At 49.1% G+C, this 25,316-nt stretch overlaps 1 protein-coding gene across 3 annotated transcripts in view; it reads left to right on the plus strand.

Annotated features, from left to right (window-relative positions):
* ABR (ABR activator of RhoGEF and GTPase) overlaps positions 1–25,316 on the plus strand; it is a 186,263-nt gene that overhangs the window by 72,447 nt on the left and 88,500 nt on the right. For all 3 annotated transcript variants that reach the window (XM_038548426.1, XM_038548422.1, XM_038548420.1), the window contains one exon: positions 17,658–17,842. In XM_038548426.1, coding sequence (XP_038404354.1) covers positions 17,658–17,842 — 185 coding nt within the window. The remainder of the gene's footprint in view (positions 1–17,657; positions 17,843–25,316) is intronic.

A 25,316-nucleotide genomic window follows, 5' to 3' on the forward strand; every position in this document is an offset into this window, starting at 1 on the left:
GGAAACACAATTGCTGTATATTTGGGCTTTTCTCTTGTGCCTCTTTTGGTACTTGGGTAGCCTATGGAGTGTCCACACAATGTGCAGCTTCTTTTTTTTTTTTTTAAGGAAGGAAGAAATCCCCCTTTTTTATTGTTAAATGTATGTATGTATGTATGTATGTATGTATTTATTTATTTAACAGAGAAAGCTCTCACAGGTAAGGGGGCAGGAGAAACAGACTCCTCACTGAGCGGGGATCCCAACATGGGGCATGATCCCAGGACCCTAGGATCATGACCTGAGCCAAAGGCAGATACTTAATTGACTGAGCCACCCAAGGCCCACCATTGTGCAGCTTCTTTCAGCCCCTGAGACACCAGACAAACTAGGATTTCTCTCAATGTCTTTCCAAGGGCCAGGATTTAGAGGATAAATAATAATAATAATAATAATAATAATAATAATAATAATAATAATATCAACAATAACAGTCCCCAACATTATTTACTACATGCGAGGCCCTGTTCTTAGTCCTTTACTTGAGCTAACTAACTCATTTGACTGTCACAGAGCTCTATAAAATAGTGTTATTATTATTGTCTTCTTTTTTTTTTTAATTTTTATTTATTTATGATAGTCACACAGAGAGAGAGAGAGAGGCAGAGACACAGGCAGAGGGAGAAGCAGGCTCCATGCACCGGGAGCCCGAGGTGGGATTCGATCCCGGGTCTTCAGGATCGTGCCCTGGGCCAAAGGCAGGCGCCAAACCGCTGCACCACCCAGGGATCCCTATTGTCTTCTTTTTATAAAGGAGGAAACTCAAGCACAGAGAGGTTAAGTAAATTGCCTAAGGTCACACAGCTAAAACTGGGATTTGAATTTAGATAGCCTAGCTCCAGAGTCAGTGCTATCAAAGCACTACCCACTCCTGTGCCCTTTCATGGCTCCTCGAGGAAGTCTCCAGGCCCTATAACCCTTCTCTTGCCCTCAATTCAGAGTCTTGCTCTCATTTTCCTGGGAGACTGGGATGTACCCACTTGCCTGCCTGCAGGTCCTATGTATGAGATACAGCCTCCGACAGCAGCCAAGCCCTGGTTTTTGTGGGTATTGTGCCCCTTCTCTCCTCTCATGCTCACATGCCCAGATGTGGAAGGGACATTTCCAGGAGGTCTCCTGGGAGCAGGGGTAATTAATTGACTTTGGCCATTGCTCCTCCGGCCTCATCCCACCAGTCTGCCCGCACTCAGATAATCCAGTGTGTAAATAACAGGTCCTGCCGGCCCTGTGGGCTCTGGTACCTGTGTCTCTTGGCTTGTCTTCTCTGGCCTGTGGTCTGCAGCCACACTTGTATGAGAGCCAGGTTGCAACCTCTTTCCCTCCCTTCTCCCACATCAGCCCCTGGGTCATGTCTGGTCCTGAACTAGTTCTTGGAGGAGGTTTTATTCCTGCAGGAGGTAAGGCTGGCATCTCTGGCAGCCAGGTGGGAGGATGGAGCTGTGGATCTGAGTGGAGGACCTGGGAGGTGGCAGAGGGGTAGGGGCAGAACCAGGGGAAGTGGTGACCTGGGAGAAGTTACATTTCCAGCTGTGACCCCTGGGATGGTTCTGTATGCTCTCCAAGACATTGCCATGGCATCGGTTGGGTATAGGGCGGTTGAACACTGTAATGGGTGCTCAGGTGCTATTTGATGGGAGAGAGAGTATTGGAATTGGGGCCAGCAGATACCTGACAGCCCCTGCCTAGAGCAGAGCTGGGCTTGTCTTGTGCCAGGTAGTTGGCAGCAAAACAGAAATGAACTGTGGAGGTGGAACCTACCTGTGTAACGCAGAAAGTGACTCCAAAGCCCTCTTTGGAAATCAGGTGGACTCCAGGCCTGGTTTAGTTCCCTGCCTCCTGCTAACCCCCATGAAAGAGTTTCTGTCTTTGGTTCTGCTCCTTCTGTTCCTTCTTGTCTGCTTTTTTTTTTTTTTTTAATTTATTCATGAGAGACACACACAGAGAGAGGCAGAGACACAGGCAGAGGGAGAAGCAGGCTCCATGCATGGAACCCAACGTGGGACTCGATCCCAGGTCTCCAGGATCACGCCCTGGGCTGAAGGCGGCACTAAACCGCTGAGCCACCGGGGCTGCCCCCTTGTCTGCTTTTTAAAAATATTTTATTCTATTTTTAAATTGTGATAAAATACATGAAAGAAAATTTACCATCGTAATCATTTTTAAGTATGCAGTTCAGTGGCATGAAGTACATTCACCTTGCTGTGCAACCTTCCTTACTGTCTGTCACCAGAACTCTTGTCATCTTGTGAAACTGAAACTCTGTACCCATTAAACACTAACTCCTCCTCTGCCCAACTGAGCTCCTGGCAACCATCATTCCACTTCCTGTCTCTGTGAATTTGACTACTCGAAGTACCTCATATAAATGGAATCATAGAGTATTTGTCTTTTTGTGACTGGCTCATTTCACTTAGCATGATGTCCTCAAGATTCATCCACATTGTAGCAGGTCAGAATTTTTTTCCTTTTTAAGACTGGATAATATTCCATTGTATGTATATCACCATGTTTACATTTTATTTATCCATTTATTCATCATTAGAGGTGTGGGTTTCTTCAGTGTTTCACTGCTGTGAATAATGCCACAATGAATACGGGTGTTTTTCTGTCTACTTTTGGACTTAGTTCTCACACCAGTGATAGGCCATCCTTGGGGCTTGGTCAGGGATGGGCTTGCTGACTTGGTCTTAGGAAAGTGGGTGGGTCACCAAATTGGTGGGAAGGCTTGACCTTCTGGTGTCGGCTTCTACCAAACACTAAGCCTGTTGATGCTCCTGGCATCAATCTACTTGCCTGAGGACATTCCAGACTTCCTTCTCCTCTGCCCTCAGAAGAGAGTGCTGGTTCTCTCCAAAATAGGAGGAAGGTGGCTGTAGCTCACCACAAGCCTGGCATGGGTGGTGTCAGGAGAAAGGGACTAGTGGGCATTGCAAAGTGCATGTGGAACTTCTTTGAGACTGAGGCTGGCCAGCTGACCTTACATGGAGTACTTGGAGATGTTTTAGGGTAAGCTGGTTATGCTGTAGAACCAGCTCAGTCCTGGAATCTCTATGACTTAACGCAAGCAAGGTTTACTGCTTGCTCACACCTCCTTGTCGGTAGGTAGGGGCCTCTGCTCCACGTGGTCACTTAGGGACCCAGTTAGATGGAGGCTGTACCTTCTGAACCCATAGCCTCCAAGGTCACTGCAGCTGGGGAAGAAGAATGGAGAATTGTGCATGAAGGCTGACCAGAGCAGAGAGAGTCAGAAGGCATCAGGGCCTTGGTGTGGTTATGTGTCTGTATCTGTGTGCACCTGTATGCATGTGTGTGCCTCTCTGTGTGCATGTATGTGTGCATGTGGGCAAAGAGCAGAAACCAGCTGGCTGGGCAAACCACATTGCCCTTTCCCCGCTCAGCCCTCACCTGGCTTTGTACCACTCCTGAGGATAGGTAATCTGGTGGTTCAGGAAGAGGCCATTGACTTGGGGGGATCCTCTCATCTCCTCTCAGTGGATGACAAAAGAGAATTTGTCAGACAAAACCACTGACACTCTGGAGCTGAGGGGGCAGAGAAGGACATGAATTTGGAGGTACCCTTATATAGCCCTGTTCAATAATAGAGTGATTTTTAAGGTCTAGGGAAGCTCTGTGGAGAGCCAGCAGCTTGAGCTGAATGCCAGGAAGTTGGCCTCCTGGAAGCAATGGACAGAGATGTGGGGTGTTTTTGTGGATGTATGTGTGAGGGTGTCTAAGCATGTGCAAGCTGGAAATGTCTTGGCTGACTTCTACAGAGAAAGGTGGGAGCCTGGGGCTACTTGGCCCTGAGATTGAAGGGAACCCCCAGTATGGAGGGCAGGAGTCATAGATTCTGGTCCTGGATGCCACCAAAGCACAAGGCTGCTCTAGGGGTTTTACTGATCCCTCTGGACCTTACATTACTTACTGTTTTCTGAACTGTCCCTTCTTACTTCTCAGCACTAGATTGAGGGTCATTTAATTTTTATAAATACCCTAGGGACTCATGAAACCATATATAGGAGAGGGGTCTCTGAGGAGGCCATCCCAGGCGGGTGCTAAGTGGGATTGGATTTGAAAGTCATTGTCATAATGCTTCCTCTTCACTACCTCCTATCCATTCCCCCTTCTGCCTCTTTGGGGCCAAGTAGCATTTCCCACCAGCATGTGGGCAGAGAGGAAGAAGAGCAGAGCCTTAAATCAAATCAGTCCAGGATCATTACTTGTCATTAATCCATGGCAGTTCAGAGGGGAAGCTGGAGACAAATTAAAGCTGTTAACTCTAACAAGAGTTAGAGCTCCTGTAGGATTTGTCAGAGTGACCTCCTGGCCCCAGACCCTAAATAATTGAATTGGTTGTTATGGGAGGAGATTCACAGGAGTTTTATCGAAATCAATTAGTTGGCAGAGACCTAGCATCTGCTAGGTGAGCGCCGGAAGAGGCCGTCCTTGCTCTCCAGACTCCTGCCACCTAGTGGGGGAAGCCAGAATCCGCCAAAGGCCAAATGAGTGCGAATTCAACTTTCTTTGTAAAGAATGGTTTTTGTCTGATTGATTGAATGCTATACTGTTCGTAAAATACTTTGCTTATTTGGCATCTTACAGTGCTCTTCAGAGCAGCCCCATGGGATGGGCGGGGCATCTGTGGTATCCCATTTCACAATGAGAAAGTAGAGGCACCCAAAGAATGAGCAATTTGCTAGAAGTACAGAAGAGCTGGGAGAACCCAGGTTTGTCTGACTTCTGGCTCCAGGCTTGACTCATTGTAAGCCACTGATTGGCTGATGGGCTACTGATAGTAGCAGTGGGGTTGTTCAGTCCTGCTCGGGGTCTGTTCCTTTCCCTGGGTCCTGCACATAATAATGCAGGAGATGTTGAATGACTATTGTTCATTGACACAGAAAGATTTCCTCCATTATGCCAACGTCATCTAACCATTCTGGACCAGTATTCCTGTATGTTCAGAAGGTATAGAACTGCTTTTTTCCTAGAGCAATTAGAAATTCTAGGTTCTTTGGAGACTATGCCAGTCAGACTATGCCAGTCTTTTGGACTTGGTCCAAAGAGTAGACTCTAATTTGTGGGTCAGTTGTTTATTAGCCAGGTGGCCCTGGACAAGGACCAGAACCTCTTTGAGCCTCAGTTTCCCCCTGTGTAAAATGGAGGAGTAATATCCACTCTGACAACATCTGAATATTGTGAGAACTGGGCTGCGGGGTTGCTCTGCACACTGTAAAACGTGGTGCAGATAATAGTGTTTATCTTCCATCTCTCTGAGCCTGGACACTGCTAAAGCCACTCTTCTCTGCCCAGGGCTGTTGGCAGGCCCCTTCCCCCTTGCCTGCTGCTTCTGCCCTTGTCATTGAACCCCGAGACTTAAGATTCCTTTGTCTCAGGCTTTGGGGCCCTGGCTTCTCCGGGCAGGTCCCCGTCTCTGCCTTCCTCCCCAAGGGAGCCTGGAGGGAGAGCATCTGATCGAATCTCCATGGCAACCAGAGAGGCCAAGCTGTACCCCCATACTGGGGTGGGGGGGGCATTGAGTCTGTTCCCAGCAGTGAGGCCGAGCCAGAACCCACTGCTCCAACTGCAGCTCTCCCAAGGCACTTGCAGGAACCAGCTGCTGCATCGCTAATTCCTTGTCTTCCGGCTGCCCCTTCGCTGGGTTAGCACCCCTGCTCTGGGCCTATGTGAAGGCCTCCAGGTGAGGAGGAGACTACCCTGTGGTCCAGGTGGCTGCTGCAGGCTCTGTGTGACTGGGGTAGGGGCTGTATCTCCCCGCCCCAGCCTGCACCCTGTGCACAATCTGAGTAAAGCCTTCTATGATCGCCTCCTCTGCCTCTTCCCAGGGAGCCCTCCTTCAGGACTTAATTCCAACCCACCTCTTGCAAGTAATCTTTCCTGGGCTTCTCATTCCACATAGCCGATGGCTTCCCAGTACGGTTTCAGGCTTCAGTTTCATTTGACTTGGGGTCCTTATGTTCGTCTGGTGGTTCTCAGCCTTACAATACATTGGAATCACCTGGGGAGTTTATAACAGCTCCAATGCCCAGCTCCCATCCCTAATTCAATGTGGATCTCTGGAGTGGGAGCCAGATAATTTCCAAAGTAGTTTCCAAACTTTCTGGGGGATTCCAGTGTGCAGTGAAGTTGAAGATTTGAACTATTCTGATGGCCTGTGATGCCTTGCTCAAAGCTGAACCTCTTGAATATAGGCTGATGGAGGAACAGTTGGGCCAGCTGATGGAGGAAGGCCTCCAAGAGCCTTGCCCTGTGGTCAGTTTCCAAAGCCCTGGTTCTGTTTTTTGTTTTTCAAGGACTAGGAGATCCCTGAGGGCACTTGCCCCACAGGAAGAGGACCAAGTTAGTAATGACGATTACTGTTTATTTAGCATTTGCCCTGGGCCACATGCCTCATACTAATATATTTTCTCATTGGGACCCCACAGAAAACTCATGAGGCTTAGACATTATGTGTTTTACCTCATTCATAGATGAGGAAACTGAGGCTCTGGAAGTGTTAATACTGGAATTATAACCTGCATCTGACTCAAAGCCCATGCCCTGGGCCACTGTGCCATCCCAGCTGCCCAGCCCCTTTCCTGTCAGTTGTAGAGCAGGGGCTATGGAGAAGGAGGTCGCTGGAAATGTGATGGCCCAGGGACACCTCACCTTAGTGCTATGCTACCCCTGAGGGCTCCTAGTGGTATCTCCTGGATCTGCTGAGGTCATGGGGCCCAGAAGGTGTCCAGCCTGCTTTGCTGTTCCTTCAACTGACCTCTCCTGACGACTCTTCTGCCCAGACACTGTCCAAGTCCTTTAACTTAATTATGTTATTTAATGGCAGCTCACAGCCCACTTGTAACATGAGCATCATTATCCCTGTCTCAAGGGTGAGTAACAAAACACAGTTCTTCCAGTTCTGTGGCAGCCTAGCTCCGGCATGGACAAGAAGACCCTAGATTGTGGGTCAGCTTTGGGGTCTTTGTTTCCACCACACTGTGGGGAGGCCAAGTTTCATAGTCCTGTGTGCCCCTCAGCTGTGCGGAGATGAGGCTCACTGTAGGGGTTGTCAGCCTCAAAACTGACCCCAGTGTCCTGGCCTCCTGAGAATATGGGGAAGACCTGGCTTAGTTGGAGGAGGAATTGAGGGGAGTTAGGGGATTTGGTGGGAAATGAGCCGTTCTGTGCCTATCCCAGGAAGGGGCTGACATTGGGGAGCCACATGTACACAACAGGGTACAGGCTTCAGCCCAGTACCTGGCAACCAGGGGAGGTCTGGATAGGGAGCAGAATCATTGTCTGGGACCTGGTGACAGGAATGGCAGGTCGGAAGGACTCTATCCATGCAAGAGGGCACTGAGACCCCAGCTCCAGCTACACCCGTCTGTTCTGCAATGCCCAAACAAAAGGGCACAGTTATAACCCTGTTCTTCACAGCTCTGTTCACCTCACTGGAAATAGCTTCTTCCTTCCCTTCCTGTCTCACTTCCCATCAAGGGATGCTCAGACACTCCTCCAAATGGATCTCTTCCTTTACCAGAGTTTAACACCTGTTGTTTCTTCCACTTCTGGGCCCTGACAGCAACCCGCCCACATGATTTTTCTTTATTCATTCTGGTCTTCCACATTATAATGGTTAAAGCACCAGTCCAGGAGTCAGACTAGCTGTGTTCAACTCAATCTTCCACTTGCCAGTCTAAACCTTGGGCAAGTGACTTGGCTCCCAATGCCCCCACTTCCTTTTTTTGTAAATGAGACTCATGACAGTACTACTTGCTTGGTTTTAAATTTTACATATGTCTACTTGTGTAACGACCACTCAGATCGAGATATAGAGTATTTCCAGCACCTCAGAAAGTTCCCTCTTGCCCCTTCCCAGTCAACACCCACTGCCTCCTATGCCCACCCTGGGAGCCACTAATGAGAATTTCTATCACCATCCATTTGTTTTGCCTGTTCTTGAATGTCATATAAATGGACCTGTGTATGCACTCTTTTGTGTCTGGTTTCTTTTGCTGAACATGTTTGTAAGATTTGTACATCACTGGGTTGCTTGGAAGATCAGGCTATGCACAACCAGTGCCCAGCACAGCCACAAATGACAGTGAGTGTGCATAGGACCACAGTGGGAGATCCCAGAGGGCAAGAATGCCACCTCTGCCCCTTTGCTTTGTTACTACCTGATGTAGCGTGTGACACACAGAGACTTTGGACGTTCTCTGAAGACCTTTAATGCTGCTTTGGTGGGAATGATGGTCAGGACTGGGCTTCCCAAGGTTGCCCTTCCCCAGTCCTATGGCAGTTCTGGGGCAGAAAATAAGCCTATCACCTAACATGAGCCTTCATAGCACACCTGCTGGGAGGGCAGGACTATTCCATACCTAGAACGTAACTTTATCCTGCACCTACATGGTTCTTAGAGTTGCTGAGAAGAAGTGGGAAAGATTCCCTCAAACTGCCCTCGGCATCTGTTTTGGAGGTTGGATGTACCAGGATATATTCTTGGCTGTGTCTAACATCATTGGTACTAGACAGCCTCAGGGGAAGGTTGTAAACAGCTTGACACCTGTGTGCCTCCAGCTGTTGGGTTACCCCTTCCCTCCCCTTGCACCTACCAGAGCTGAGGATGGTGAAAATGACGTCTGGTCATTTGGGTTTGAACCTTACCCCTCAACAGGCCAACTCTCCACCTTGCCCCAAAAGAGCATATCCAAGGTCTCTGTGGTCTGTCACTGGTTGGCTTATGTCCTGCCATCTGGCACAGGCTCCGTTACAGGTTTAGAATAGGTAACCCTGTGTTCATGTGTGGTCAACCTGGATGACTTCTAGATCTGGAGGTCACAGGATCCTCTGCCTGGATTGTAACTTGAGAGGAATATGTGCATCGGGCAGAATGACCTAAAGTTAGTGATATTTGGCAGTGATGTGGCCGGCAAGACCCCACAGGGTTAATGTTCCAGATCAGCAGTCCCCACTGGGTCCTGCCTAGCTCTCAGCTTGGTTCATGAGGCCCCCAGTGTGCCAGCCTGTGCCTGCTTCTCCAGTGCTCTCTGCTACCTCACCCTCCTGTTCACGCAGTGTTCTAGCCATGCTGGGCTATTTATAGTCCCCTTGAGGGGCCCTGCTGTTTGCATTTTGTGCCTTTGCCAAGCCTCTTCTCATTGCCTGGAACTCTGCTCCCATCCCCATCTGCCTGGCAAGCACCCACACATCCTTCAAGATTCAATTAATAATATTAATAACAGCCACTAAGATTTATTGGGTACTTACTATGTGCTAAATACTCTGTGCATTATTCCAGTTAATGCTCAGAGCAGCCCTGGGCACTAGGCTCCTTCATCATCCTCTTTCACATTCACTAGGTTAACCTGTATTCATTCATAGGTGGCTACCCTGTGTCAGGCACTCTTCTGAGCACAGACAGGTTAGAAACTGACAGATCCTGGACTGGAACCTAAGCTGTGTGACCCCAGGGTCTTGCTCTTAGCCACAGTAACAAACCATCTCCTGCTGAGTACCACCTGAGCTCTTCCAGCCATCCCCTTACCCACACAGTTGCCTCCTCCCTCCTCTCTGCCTCACCTGCAAGGTACTTCTGTCATGGCACCCAGAATGTTTTATTGCCCACTGAACAGTTTTCCTTTGCTGGGCTATAAGGGTATCACTTAGGAATATATTTATTTTAAGTGACAGAAAATCTAATATTTAGGGGCTTATATTTTTCACTTAAGTGAAAAATGAGATGGGCTACTTCTGGTGTGGTTCGGTGGCTCAACAGCTTCGAGGGAATGTCTATGTTCTTTCTTGATCATTTCCTCAGGCAGCAATATGGCCACTATAGCTCCAGTCATCACACTAGAGTTCAAAGCAAGAAGTCCCTTTTTAATTATCAAGGCAAAGGCCTTACCAGAGGCCCCATCAAGACTTTGCTTGTGTCTCATTGACCAGAGTGATATCAAATGGCCACTCCTAGTTGTAAGTGAGTCAAAGAAAGCGAGCATCTTGCCTGGGGCTGGGTCCTTTGCCACCTCATATAAAACCAGGGTGAGATAAGCAGGGATGAAGAGAAGGTGGATATTGGGCAGGAGATAAGCGGTACGTGCTTGTGTCTTAGGGCATAGAGATCATGTACTTCCAAATTCTTAGAATCTGAATGCTTTATAATGCAATGTGCTGTTGCCTTGCATTTATTCTATGCACATACACTTTTATTTTTTTTAAACATAGTATCCTACTGTACACATTATTTCCCTTTTCTCTTAATAAGATGATATACACCATCCATATAATTTTAATGGCTGCATAGTAGTCCATCTTGGAGAAATACTATACTCAACCAATTCCCTATAATCATTCAGTTTGTTTTTAATATTTCACAATCACAAACAGCCCTATGATTAATAACATAACCTTATTTGTAGATACACATAATTAATTTCGTAATCTTGGGTTATGCTGGGTTAAAAGCTGTGCCAACTATTAAAGCTTTCCAAGTGAGTTACCAAACTGACTTCAGACGAGTTGTGCCAGTTGTACATACTCTCCAAGTATGTTCTTTTTTTCTTTTAAAGGATTTTATTTTAAGTAATCTCTACACCCAACATGGGCTTGAACTCATGACCCAGAGATCAAGAGTCACACACTCTATGGGCATTCCGGGTGGCTCTGCGTTTTAGCGCCACCTTTGGCCCAGGGCATGATCCTGGAGACCCGGGATCGAGTCCCATGTCGGTCTCCCTGCATGGGGCCTGCCTCTCCCTCTGTGTCTCTGCGTCTTTCTCTCTGTGTGTCTCTCATGAATAAATAAAATCTTAAAAAAAAAAAAAAAAACCCAAAAGAGTCACACACTCTACTGACTGGGCCAGCCAGGAGCCCCTGTACCCTCCAAGAGTTTCTGAGGGTGCCTATTCCCTGACAACTTTGGGTATTTTTTTAAACCTTGATGATTTGATAGAAAATTGCAAATATATATATGTAAATATATATATGTGTGTATACATATATGTTTGCATTTTCTTTTATTACATTTTTTAAAAGATTTTATTTATTTATGAGAGATACAGAGAAGGAGAGTGAGAGAGGCAGAGACACAGGCAGAGGGAGAAGCAGGCTCCCCACAGGGAGCCCGACATGGGACTCGATCCTGGGTCTCCAGGATCAGGCCCTGGGTCTCTAGGATCAGGCCCTGGGCCAAAGGCGGCGCTAAACTGCTGAGCCACCCGGGCTGCCCTTTTATTACATTTTAAATGTACATATACACTGAGCATTTGTAGTCTCCATTTAATTGTCTCTTCATTTTTCTAACATTTAGAACATTTTGCAGAAGTTTGTGCAAGTGCTTTATATATTCAGGAGACGAGGAAGTTTATGGGAGCAAGGTGCAGCTGAGCCAAATTTGAAGGCTAAATAGGATTTCACAGGGTGGAAAGGGCTGAGGGTAGTGTTCTAGGTCTAGGAATAGCATATGCAAAGGTCCAGAGGGGGAAAACAGTGTTGCATGTCTGGGGACTGTATTAATTTCACAGAGGTGCTATAAAAATTGTTACCACAAATTTGGTGGCTTAAAACAACAGAAATTTATTTTCTCACAGCCTGGAAACCAGACTCCAAAATAAAAGTATTGGCAAGGCAGTGCTCCTTGCTGAGATTGGTGGGGGGAGAATTCTTTCTTGCTTCTTCCAACCTCTGGTGACTCCAGGCATTCCTTGGCTTTTGGCAGCCTAACTCCAATCTCTGTCTCCGTCTTCACATGGCCTTCTTTACATCTGTGTCCTCTCCCCTTCTGTTTCCCGTAAGGACCTATCATCAGATTTAGGATCCGCTCAATTAATCTAGGAATATCTCATCTTGAGATATATATTTTTTTTATTCATGAGAGACATAGAGAGAGGCAGAGACACAGGTGGAGGGAGAAGCAGGCTCCCCACAGGGAGCCCGATGTGGGGCTTGGTCCCCGGGCCCTGGGACCACGACCTGAGCCGAAGGCAGACGCTCACTCGCTGAGCCACCCAGGCGCCCCTCATCTTGAGATCTTTAACTTAATGACATCTGCAAATACCCTCTTTTCTTTTTGTTAAAGAGTTTTTATTTATTTATTCATAAGAGACAGAGAGAGGCAAAGACATAGGCAGAGGGAGAAGCAGACTCCTTGCAGGGAGCCTGATGCAGGACTTGATCCCAGGACCCCAGGATCATGACCTCACCCAAAGGCAGACTCTCAACCACTAAGCCACCCAGGTGACCCTGCAAATCCCCTCTTTTCAAATAAGGTCACATTCATAGGAACTGAGGTTAAGATTTGAGTGGTTAGGGCAGCCCGTGTGGCTCAGCGGTTTAGCGCCGCCTTCAGTCCAGGCATGATCCCGGAGACCCGGGATCGAGTCCCACATCAGGCTCCCTGTATGGAGCCTGCTTCTCCCTCTGCCTGTGCCTCTGCCTCTCTCTCTCTCTCTCTCTGAATAAATAAATAAAATCTTAAAAAAAGATTTGTGCGTTTATATATATTTCTACTGTAGCACCCACTGCAGGGACCTGGGAGATGTCTGATATTACTTGGCAGCAGAGTATGACCTGTAAAGGTAGATTCAGGTGCTGACCATGAAGGGCTTCGAGCTGGGGCATTCGGGTTTTACCCTTGAAATGAATGTGGAACTGTTGAATTTCGAATAGGGGAGAAACAGTCAGATTTGCAGTCTGGCTCATGGGAAGACAGTGTTGTAATTGTCCTCGTAAGAGCTGATGAGAGTGGGGAAGAGGTTGGGGAATGGGGATATTTCAGGATATAGAAGATGAGGAGCAGGAAGAAGGAGGGATCTAGAATGACTTCTAGGTTTCCAACTTGAGCAATCTAACATATTAACTTCAGGAAAGGGGTGGACTTGAGGTTCCTGAGGATGGAGATGTCCAGGAAATAGAGAGATGAGTCTATACCCCAGACTTCTCTCTGGTGTGTAAATAAAATTTGGGAGGGGCAGCAAAGCAGGGGTGACGGAAGCTTGGAAAGCACTATTTCCCCCCATCATTTTATTTTCAAATAGAAAAGTTTGAAGAATTATACAGTGAGGAGCACCTGGCTGGTTCAGTCAGTAGAACATGTAATCCTTAATCTCAGGGTTATAAATTCAAGCCCCACTTTGGGCATGGAGTCTACTTAAAATTTAAAAAAAAGAATTGTACAGTGAATACCCATGTACCCACCATCTAGAATCTATAATTATCTGTACTTTTTAGATGTTTTCTGTGCTTGCTTTATCATCCATATCTCCATTCCTTTGAGTATCATCAATCCATCTTGTTACATGTTTCAGAGCAAGTTGCAAACAGCAGTACACTTCAACACTTAAGCATGAATATCATTAACTAGAGTTCAGTGTTTAGTGAAATGCACAGATCTTAAGTGTATTTCACGAAGTTGACGAATGCATCAACCTGTGTACCCCAAATTCCTGCCAGCATACAGAATATTTTTTAATATTTATTTATTTATTTATTTATTTGAGAGAGAGCATGCATGTGCAAGCAGGGGGAGAGACAGAGGGAGAGAGTCCTCAAGCCGACTTCCCAATGAGCACAGATCCCGATGCAGGGCTTGGTCCCAGGACCCTGAAATCATGACCTGAACCGAAATCAAGAGTTGAGCCCTTAACCCACTGAGCCACCCAGGTGCCCTGAGACATAGAACATTTCTATCACCCTGAAAGTTCCCTGTGCTCTTTACAATCAACTGCTGTCTCTCTGCAAACCCAGAGGTAACTACTGTTTTCTTTTTATTTTCAACCATAGAGTAATTTTGTCTGTTCTAGAACTTCATGTAAGTGGAGCCATACAGGATATGCGCCTTTGTGTCTGGCTTCTTTCACTTAGCATAATGCCTGTAGGAGTTACTGCTGTTGTTGTATGTATCAGTAGTTTGTCCCTTTTTATTGGTGAGCAGTATTCTGTTGTAAGGATACATACAGAATACCTATTTTTAAGGTGTGGGCAGAGAAAAAGGATTCCACCAGGGACACTTAGAAGAACAGTGAAGGCAACAGAAAAAGCACCTGACAGAATGTCAAGGAAAATCTCCATCAGTTATATTGTTTGAGTACATATAACATAAAAGCTAAATAACAGTGGCTTAAACCACATGAGCATTTTTTTCCTCTCATATATAAAAGATGTCTGGGGGCACCTGGGTGGCTCAGTTTGTTAAGTGTCTGCCTTCAGCTCAGGTCATGATCCCCGGGTCTCAGGATAGAGTTTCTGGTGGGCTCCCTGCTCAGTGGGGAGTCTGCTTCTCCCTCCCCCTCTGCCCCTCCCCTCTGCTTGTGCTTTCTCTCAAATAATCTTGTTTTAAAAGAGTTTTATTTATTCATTTATTTGAGGCAGAGTGAGCATGAGAGAGCACAAGCAGGGGGAGAGACAGGGAAAGGGAGAAGCAGCCCCCCCCCCCTCCCTGAGCAGAGAGGTTCAATGTTCAATTCTGGGATCCTGGGATCATGACCTGAGCCAAAGGCAGGCACTCAACCAATTGAGCCACCCAGGTGCCCCTAAATAAATAAAAAACATATTTTTAAAAGACTTTATTTATTTATTCATGAGAGACACAGAGAGGCAGAGACACAGGCAGAGGGAGAAGCAGGTTCCCTGCAGGAAGCCTGATGTGAAACTCAGTCCTGGAACTGCAGGGTCACGCCCTGAGCCAAAGGCAGACACTCGACCACTGAGCCACCCAGGCATCCCTAAATAAATAAAATCTTAGAAAGAAGAAGCAGTCTGGAGGTAGGCAGTCCAGGAGTGGTATGGCAACTCCTTGTGCCATCACCAGCCCAGGTTCCTAGCTGTCTGCTCAGCTAGCTTCAGCGCTGGCTTCTACCCTCAGTATCACCTCATGGTTTAATATGGCTGCTGGAGCTCCAGCCATCCCATCTTCTTGCCAAACTGGCAATAGAAGGAGGAACCATGGGGGTGGGGGTGGAGTAGGGTGTGGTATACCTTCCAGCTAAGCCAGTCGTTTTTAGCAGCCTTCCTCAAAGTTCCACACATATCCACTTAACATCTCATTGGCTGGAACTTAACCACATGGCTCACACCACTAGGGAAAGTAGTCTTTTAGTTAGCCACTGGGCACACTGCCACTCCAAATATAATGATAGTTCTGCTACTAGGAAGGGAAACGGATATTGGCTGTTAGCAGCCTCCTCTGCTTTCTCTCTTTTGAGACCTGGCGGCCGAGCCTTTTTATCTGTGGCTTCTTATAAACTGAAGCCCGTGGTTGGTAGATTTCCATCCTCCTGAGTTCCCAGGGCTCCTTCCTTCTCTGAGAATTGGTTTCTCTCTTTTTTGTGTCTTTTGTACCCTTTTCCTGGTAAGGGTTCTCCTGGGTCTCTGACTGGTTTTACAGAGGGTGGAATGAAAGGGAAAGTATCTAAGAACATTTGCAGAGGGCTCTGTGTGTACCCCTGGGCCTCCCCCACTGCTGTGGCTGGCGCCCGTCCCTCCCCTCTTTGGTCAACTCTCCTGACAAGGAGAGCTGTGGAAGTAGACTTCTCTGGAAGTTAGACACTCAAAGGGAAAAGGATGGCATTTGGAGACAGACAGGCACACCTGGGCTCAGATCTTCTCTGGGCAAATCTTTCTGAGACTCCCTGACCTTGGCTGTAAATTGGGGATAGTACCCAGAGCCTCACAGATGTTTCTAGGTTGAGAGGAATAGGAGACACAGGTTCACGGCTGCCACTCTGATGAGAATGAATTGGATCTTATCCAGATCTCATCCTGTGACTTCTGGGAATATAGGTCAGTGTTGAGGAGGGTCAGCATGGCCTGCTGGCATCTGAACTGTTGGCTAGGTCAGGGTTCACCATAGCTCATACCCTGGCCTTGACTCCAAGCACTAGCAGGGCAGCTGGGAACCTCCTGGAGGAGAGGTTGGTTAACGTGATGTTTCGTTCCCTCCTTATGCTTCTCCAAAATGAGGAGACCTCACTAAACAGCCGGGCTCCCTCACAGTGCCAGACTTGGGCCTATTGGACTCTGCAGCTTCTTTTCCTTCCTTCTGCCCCCTGGAAATAGCAGAATCGGCTCCCTCCCCTGCCAGCCTCGTGCACAAGCCCTGTGTCCTCCCGTCAGTGGGCCCTATTTCCGTGTGCCTGGCATGCACACATTTCGGCGGCTGGATCTCATGGTTCTTCACATACATGCCTGTTCTGGAGAAAAAAAAAAATAACAGCTTACATCTTCTGACAGCTTAATGGGCTGTCAGCATAGGGACTGGAGCGAAAGTCAGAGGGAGCAGGTGCGGCGAGCCTGGGGGAAGCTCCTGGCTGCCGAAGGGCCAGATTGGACTGAGTATAGCTGTGGCCAGAAACCTTGGTGACCTGTTAACACCATTCTCAGGCTGCTGGCTGCCCAGGGCCTGGTATGTTGTGACAGAAGAGGAGGAGCCAGGGCCCCGTGGAGAATTTGGCTCAAACCCGAGACCTGAGAGGGACAGTGCATTCCTCTGCTCATTCATTCCGTCTGCACATTACTTGCCGAGGTCCTACTGCACGTGGGCCTGTGGGTTCTGGGCACACAGCGATGACTGAGACAGCCAGTTCCTGGCCCAGGGGCTCAGGGACAAGTGGGCAGGATCAACAGAAGCACTGGGAGGCCACATGCTGTAGTTCTGAGCTGAGGTGCCAGGGAGGACATCCTGGAAGATGTGGTATCTGAGCAGTTGACGGGACGGGGCCCAGACAGGGGGTGAGGGGCAGTGAGAGGGTTGCCGGTGCTGCTGCAGGAGAGACCCCACTGGTGGAGCTTGAGGGCCTTTCTGAGGTGCTGTGCCCCCAGGGGGCCCAGCCCACTGTCCCCTTGGCAGGGCTGCCTGTGCGTGGGCTGTGCAGCCTGCTTGGTGCCAGCAGCACCAAGGCAGTTAACAGCAGCTCGACTTCCCCGCGGCCTTCTCTCCCCCCTTCTCTGAAGGGAGCCTCCATTGAAATCACAGAAAGAAGTGCCAGCTTTTGAGTCTGCCATGAAACCCTGTCCCTGCCAGGCCTTGGAGCCACCCTCTCACCCACACCCTGCCAGCCTCGGGCTCCATCGTGTGCAGGGGGCCTTGTTTGGAGGCGGGTGCGGTACCTGCACCCTCCACCCTGAAACCCGTGCTGCCCCCCACACCAGGGATCGGCTCAATGTACAAATGGTACCCAAGGAGGAGGGGCTCAGGAAGTGACATCGCTCGGCCCGCCCCACCTCCTTATTCCCTATAAAAAGTAAAATGGTGACTCAGAGAGGAGAGTTGGAAGCGTCCTGCCTCCTGCTCCCACTGTGAATTTTTAGATTTGGAATTAGGCAGGAGGCAAAGGAAACGGCAGCTCAGAGTCTGCAACTGACATGCTATTAAGCGGGTGGCAACGGTGGAGCCTCTCCCCCCTGACTCCCAGCAGCCCCTGAACTGCAGCCCCGTTGCCTGCTGGCGCTCCCCAGCCTCTCCCGACGCCCGGGCCCCCCACGCAGCCCCCGCCCGGGCCAGGCCCTGCATGCTGCGGTGGGGGACATGGCAGCCGGGGGTCGCCGCCGGCGCCCACCGCGCTACCAGTCCCTGGCAGCCCTCGTGGAGGACTCTCAGTGGCCTTTCTTGTTCCTTGTCTCAGACTTCAGCTACGGGGCAGACGACTACGACGGAGAAGGGAATGAAGAGCAGAAGGGGCCCCCAGAGGGCTCGGAGACCATGCCATACATCGACGAGTCGCCCACCATGTCACCCCAGCTCAGCGCCCGTGGTCAGGGCGGCGGGGACAGCACCTCTCCCACCCCACCCGAGGGGCTGGCACCTGGGGTAGGTACACCTGCTTTTCCTTCTGGGTTGGGGAAGAGGGGGCCCCAGGGGACGGGGGGGCTAGGCAGGCCTGTGTGTCACAGGCCAGAGAATGCTTGGGATGCTCCTGGGGGAGCAGGGCTAGGGAAGTGTGGACCTGGATGTTGTTGATGCCCTCGTTACCTCCTTCAGGTCCCGGGCACCTCGTAGACTAGGCTCCCCGCCCCCCACCACCTGCTGCTCTCTCTGCCACCCCGGTACCTATCTCTGCCTCCTCTACCAGCCATCTGTTTCCCCTGCCTCCTGGGCACCCTCACTTCCTCTCTCAGCTTTCTCTTCCAGCCCCTCTCGAGCAGGATGGGGCCTGGGGGAGGGAACAGGCTCTCCTCTGGGCTGCAGCTGGGCAGGGGCTGCGCATGTGACCTGCGGGCTGTATGGTACAGATGCCTGCTAGGCAGAGCAAGGCTGGTCTCTCTGCTCTCTGTGGGGTGGAGTGAATTGCTTCAGTAACATTCCCTGAAGATTAAAGGCCCCATTCTGCCCTCCTCTGGTGACTCTGGAACGGAATGAGCTCTAATGGTGTCCCCCTCTCCTCCTGTCGACTGATAGGAGCTCTGCTCCAAAGAGAAACATTTTACAAGGAATATTAAGTATGTGCTTTGAGACAAGGTAGGAGGCTTGCAAACCTTATAATGAATCCTGCTTCTGGCCACAGAGATCAGCTCTGTCTGTGCCCAGCTTGTACACGTGTACCTGAAACACAGGGATGAGGGAAACATAGGGGCTCCTGGGGGCTATTTTTCTGGTGTTGGGGAGAATCAAAGCCATTCCTCAATTGTGGGGAGGGGTGGGACTTGGAGTGCCTGGTCCTGCTTGGTAGAGGGCTTGTCCAGGTGTGTTTTGTGGGGGTCCCCTTTCTTCTCTCTGATACCGCCCAGGAGCAGTCACTGAAGTGTGGTGGGATACTTGTTCCCCTCCTGAAGGGCCCAGCAATCCCCACTCCAGCAGGAGGGCTGCCCGGACCCTATCATTTCTGGAGAACCCCCTGCTTCTTTGCCTTGCAGCCTCCTTGGTCACCCTCCGCCCCTCCTCTCGCCCCCTCTTCACACACCAGGGTGGCTGTTATAGCCTTTGGCAACAAGGGCCTTGGCAACCAGCTTCCCACTTGGGGGAAGCCAGATTGTTGCTATGGCAACAGAGGCCTGCGGCAGAGCTTAGTGGCTGCCAGGCAGTGCAGGTTTGGAAATGGATGGTGGGGGCAGGTGAACAGTGGAGGGGACCAGTGAGGCTTGGGACCCCCCACAGCCAGCATTCTGGATTGTTGCCCTGTTGTCCTAAGGAAAGTGAGAGACCACCATCTTGAACATGTAGGGTAGGGTTTTTCTACTGATGAAGGAGGGAGTATTCTGGGACCTGAGCTAAGGCCACCCAGGGGAAACAAGGAGAAAATTCTTGTTCCCATCCTTGCCTTCAGGTCTCTGACCAAACAGCTCAGAGGACCCCTGGACGACTACGCTATTACCTCATTATGAGCAGATGCAGGAAGATTAACTATAGGACCCAACCCGGGACCAGGAATGCTAGCTAAGGGTTGAGAACCTGTGGCTGAATAGAGCTACTGGCTGAAAAGAAAAGCACTTTTGCCATTTACTTCTCCCCTCTCTGCCTTCCTCCTTGCTCCCTGTCACTGTCCCGTTCCTGATCACCTTGCTAGAATGCGGGTCCATTGATTTTTAGATTCCTTGATGAAGGATACTGTCTGGTGCCTTCTCCAGTGAAACAGGCACAACAGGAGACACCCCTACCCCCGTAGCCCTCCCCGGAGCTCTGAGGCTTTGGGGCAGTGACTTTTTTCACTTTGTGGCTGCCCACTTTGCTTGGTGGCTCACAAGGGAATAACTTGGTTTGAGGCTTTGAAATCCAGAGATGCTACAGTGACAACTGACTAAAAGGGCTTGGAAACCCTGGAATTGATTTTTTACACCATTGACTAGAAGTCATGCAAGATGGGGGTGAGGACCACTTATCCAACTTGGGGATGGTGGTGAAGATTCCAGCCCCACGCACCCTCACACCCTCTGCCTGCCAGCTTTCACTCTTAGAGTTGGTTGCATTTCTGCCCTTTCCACCGGGTCACTGGCTCCATCTAGTGGACTCTGCAAGTATTGCTGTTTACATTGGGGTGCTGGGGAGCGTTGACACACCCCTTCCTGAGTACTTGGGGGTTGTTTTGGTTAAAACAAAAAAAGAAAACAAAACAAAAGAAAATGAAGGTTTCTGCTACTTGGCTCTGCTCTTTTGGCTAGTCAGGGCTCCTCCCTGCCAGGCTTCCTGTTGGGGCCTTGGGAACCAAGGGGACTTTTGGACTAAATCAGACAATTGTTCTAGATATTCAGATGTCTGGCCTCTGGCAGCTGGGCATTTCATACCGAAATATGCAGCCAACCTGTGCCGGGAAGCCTAAGGTTTGGTCTTTGTATTTGGTCAGGGTCCTCCAGAGAAATAGAACCAATAGGGTGCCTACCTGCATCTGCATCTGCATCTAGATCTAGATATATAGAGAGATTTATAAGGAACTGGTGTGCTTCATTATGGATGCCAAGAAGTCCCAAGACCTTCAGTCAGCAAGCTGGACATGCAGGAATGATGTATAGTTTTAGGTTGAGCCTAAAGGCCTAAGAACAGCAGAGCCAAGTGGCATACATTGCAGTCTGAAGCCAGCAGGCTCAAAATCCAAAAAGAGCCAATGTTTCGAGCTGAGTGTAAAGCCTGAAAGAGACTCATGACTCAGCTCACCTGGCAGGAAGAGTTCCCTCTTATTCAGTCTTTTTCTTCTATTTGGGTCTTCAGTTAGTTAGATGAGGCCCACCATTCACATTAGGGAGAACAACCTGCTCTATCCAGTCACCTGATCAAATGTTAATTTCACTCAGAACCGCTCTCACTGCCACACTTGGAATCATTTTCACCAAATGTCTGGGTACCCATGGCCCAGTCAGGTTGACACATGAATGTGACCATCTTAGCAGCTTTACTCAGTGCCCCGGAAAATGGGAGGAACATGAGCTTTCCTCATCTTTATTTATTTATTTTTTTAAGATTTATTTATTTATTTGAAAGGGAGAAAGAGGGAGAGTGGAGGGTGGGACAGAGGGAGATGGAGAGAATCTCAAGCAGACTCCATGCTGAGTATGGAGCCCCATGTGGGGCTTGATCTCATGACCCTGAGATAATGATCTATGATGAAATCAGATGCTTGACTAACTGAGCCACTCAGGTGCTCCCTGATCATCTTGAAATAGGCTCACCTATCCAAAGGATTATTGACAGGAGGGACTGGGATAGCTCAGGTAAAGCCTGCAGCATTAGGTCGGGCTCATCATGATGCTCCGTCCTTGGTGACTGGGACCCACAGGACTTTTCTTGCCAGCTTTTGGAGCCAAGACCATTGAAAGGACCTAGGCTAATGAATATTTCCTAGATAACAACTGAATCTGCTTTTTGCAACCCCCTTTCTGGAATTGGATCAGTCCTGCGAGGTATGGTAGCCTAGATGAAGCCAGGTCTCTATAGTGTTGGCAGGACACACAATGCTCATTCCCCAACATGTCCCCGACAGCCTTGCTCTACTGCTCTTGTCTTAGATATACCCCCAGCTGTGCAGCTCACTGGGCATCAGGGTGAAACCTGAAGCCCTGCCCTGCAAACCCTCACTCTCTTCAAGCCCAAGCTGAGCAGGGCTCCTTAGTAGGTCTGGAGCCTCACACCACTGCTGGCTCGATTCAGCTGAGAGTGTCTGGTTTCACCTTGGGAAGGAAGGGCAGGGACTCTTGATCTCAGCCAACAAGTGGGGACAGACATTCCTCTGCCAGGACCATGGTCTTACAGAAAAGCTTGCTTCCTATAAGCCATAGACTCCTCTGTCTCCCCTCTTAGGAGATGCAGTAAAAAATGGAAACAACGCAAAGATTTGGTGTTGTCTTAGTGCTAGCATTTTCTAGCTGTGTGACCTGAGGGATGTCACTCACCCTGGCTGGGCTATAGTTGACAGATCTGTACAGGGAAGATACTGAGAATTTCCTCCCTCCTGACCTCACAGCTGTTGTGAGGTTTCCATAAGACAGCATTAGGCAGAGCACTTTGCAATTGCAAAGTTTGTATGTGTGTGGGTGGGACTGCTCAGTGTCAGACTCATTCTATAGTTCTTGTGGTACCCAGATGCATGCAGTTCAGAGGTTTTCTTTTCTTTTCTTTTTTCTTTTCTTTTCTTTTCTTTTCTTTTCTTTTCTTTTCTTTTCTTTTCTTTTCTTTTCTTCTTTCTTTCAGATTTTTATTTATTCAATCATGAGAGACACACACACACACAGGCAGAGACACAGAGAAGCAGGATCCCAGGTCTCCAGAATCACACCCTGGGCTGAAGGCTGTGCTAAACCGCTGAGCCACCCAGGCTGCCCCAGTTCAGAGGTTTCTAATAAAAGGATTAATTGAGGGGCTCAGACTTCAGCTAGCAGGAGAATCCAAAGTAAGAGTAGGAGAGTGTTGAGATGATCACCATTGTCCTCGTCTTCCCTACCCCTTCCTCCTCATCATCACAGCTGCTTGGACTTGCACCAAGCCTCATTTCTCCACTGGTGTGTGTTAGTGCTTTCTTTTACATGGACAATGTGCTGGTGAGCCTTCCACCCTCAAGGCTGTGGACTGGCTGCTTCTGTCTGGAGGGCCTCCAGATCCCTCAATCTCCTACCTGTGTAGTAGAACAAAGAGAACGCATGGAAACACTTTCACAGCAGTTGCTAAATTCAGGCGCTGTTATGGCACTTTATAAACATCAATGCTCTTAGCCCTCATCATGACCCTGTGAGGAAGAGCACCGTTATGGCCCTCTTTTGCAGATATGGAAACCTGGATACAGAGAGGTTACACAACCCATGCGGGGCCCCATAGTTGGTAAGTGGTAGGGTACTCGTCACAGCCGCTCTCTGTGACCTCTCCAGAATAGGAGCCTTGGCACCTTTGTTTTATATTTTTCTGGCTGTGTGGCTTTGGGCAACTTGCAGAGTGTTGGTACCCTTGGCTGTAAATGAGGATAAATGCCTCCTATCTGGAAGGGCTGCTGCGAGGACCAAGTGACATAGATCCATAAGAACACCTTATGCCGTGCCACACAAGAGGACCCACTCCCAATGTGGGTGTTGAATTTGAATCTCTCCTAGGATGGGAACCCAGTTTTTCATGAGGCGCCAGCTCTGGCTGCCCTAGGACCTTCCTGTCCCTGCTGTAGTCCTGTAGAGGTGGCTCAGCTCCCAGCAGCATTCCTCCGTGGTGAAGGCCCCTCTGGGGGACACCACCAGGCAGGATTCAACAGGGAGAGAGGCACAAAAAGGCGAGCCTGGTTGCTGGGAAGGAGGTTAGAGTTGTCTTGGGCTATTTCTCACTTAGTCACAATCTGCCTTCCCTTCTCCCTGACTGCCACTGCAAGGTGCTCCCCTTAAGCCCACCTTGCTGGACACCAACCCACTGCCAAGAGTTTGTGTGCTTAAGGAAGGACGGAAGTGCTGGGAAATCGAGATAAAGCCACACTTGGTCTGCTGCATTTGGCACTGGTGGATTCTCACTCTCCCCCGCCCCTCAGCCTGGTTTCCTTCAGTAGGACTGTGTTCCCTTTAGTCCCAAGAGCCCCCATCATACAACCACTTTCCATAGGAATCATTTATCTAATCTGAACCCCTTGATTTATCTTCTTGAGAGATCCTTTGCCTTGCCCTAGAAGCTTCCATGTGTACTCACTAAGTATTTTCGGAGCACCTACTTCTTATAAGATATTGTTCCAACTCTTTGGGGGAATTAGCAGGAATGGGGTTTTCCTGACGCCCCCCTCCCCCAACACACACATACTCCCTCTATTTCAAGGCCATCTGTGCAACAGCCTTGAGAGATGCACAGCATCCCAAGGGAGGAATCATGTGACCTCAGGTCAGGAAACCAGGGAGGGGAGTCCGTGGGAGGTAGCTTCAGAGAGTAGGTAGTGTTCTGCTTGGGTCCTGGTCAGGAAAACATTCTAGATAAAGAGGGCTGTGTAAGTTCTGGAATGTGAGAAAACCTCCTGAAGTTTGAGAAAAGGATAATGGCATTGGGCCCAATAGAAGAGGTGGGAGGTGAGGCTTGGAGTGAGCTAGGGCCCCCCACTTCTGTGCTCCCCACACCCCACCACCACTGCCAAAGGAAAGGAGATTAGCTAGTGCCTAACAAGGGCTGACACTTGCCAGGCACTGCCCTACATGTTCTAGTCCTCCCTGCAACCCCGAACTTGGTGCTATAATTGTCCCCATTTTACAGATGAGGAAATTGAGACCTTGGGAGCTTGAGCGACTTGCCCAGGGTCACACAAATGGCAACAGGCAGAGTGAGGATTCAAATCCAGGATCTAGGGGAGTTCTTTTTGTTTTTGTTTTACCATATAAGGGGTATCATGTACTGGCGTCTTCCCAACATTGGCTTTATGTAATAAACTATATATGATTTTTGGAATGACTTCTGTAACAGAGAGAGAAAGGCAGAGGGAGAAGCACGGTTACCAGGAAGATGATGCGTCTGATTTGATCTGCGGCTGTAGCAGACTCTGCCTGCCCCTGGCACTGGCCCCTTGGGGTCAGTTCCCATTGGGTGGTGTCTGTTCCTATTGGCCCAGAGTCTACTGAGCTCCAGAAAATCTGGAGGTGGAACTTCAGCTTTTGCCAAGAAAGTTGAGAGGGCCAGGGATAGTCATAGAGGAGGGAGTAGAGGCTTCAAGCCCAGTATGAGGCGGGGAAGTGAGAATGTGCCTGACCAGTTCAGGGGAGAGCGAGGAACAGAGGCTGTTGATTGGTTGAGTTACCAGCAAGGGCCCCATTCCCCTTGTTGAAGCTGACCTGGTGGCTTCCTGCTGGGCAGAGTGAGCAATGTTTCAGAAAGAATAATCTGATGTTAATGGGAGGCAAGACCATTGAACAATGGTCATGTCATTCCCTGCTTAAAACCCTCCAATGCAAAAAAAAAAAAAGAGAGAGAGAGAAAAAAAACCCTCCAATGCATTCCTTTCTCCTAGTGGTAAAATACAACCCTTAGCTATGCTGTCAAGACTCTGCTTGATCTGACCACTTGGCCCCTGACTACTTCTGCAACCTCATGAATGTGAGCTCCAAGATGGAGTCTTGTCTGTTTTGTCACCAAATGTTTGTTCATTGAAAACTCTAGTGCCAAAAAAAAAGAAAACTCTAGTGCCTAGAACTGTGCCTGATGCATAGCGGATGTTCAGTAAATGTCAATTGAGTGATCGAATGAATGCACACTCGCCACCCAGACTGAACTCATTTCCTTGTGCCTCACACAGTCCCATTTGCCTTCTCTGCCATCTCTACTCACATGGCTAACCCCTGGTCATTTCGAGGTATGAACTTCAATGTCATCTCCTCCAGCAAACCTTCTGTGACTCCCCCTTTGCTGCATCAGCTGC

This window comes from Canis lupus, chromosome 9 (genome assembly GCF_011100685.1).
Source record: "Canis lupus familiaris isolate Mischka breed German Shepherd chromosome 9, alternate assembly UU_Cfam_GSD_1.0, whole genome shotgun sequence".
Lineage (NCBI taxonomy): Eukaryota > Metazoa > Chordata > Mammalia > Carnivora > Canidae > Canis > Canis lupus.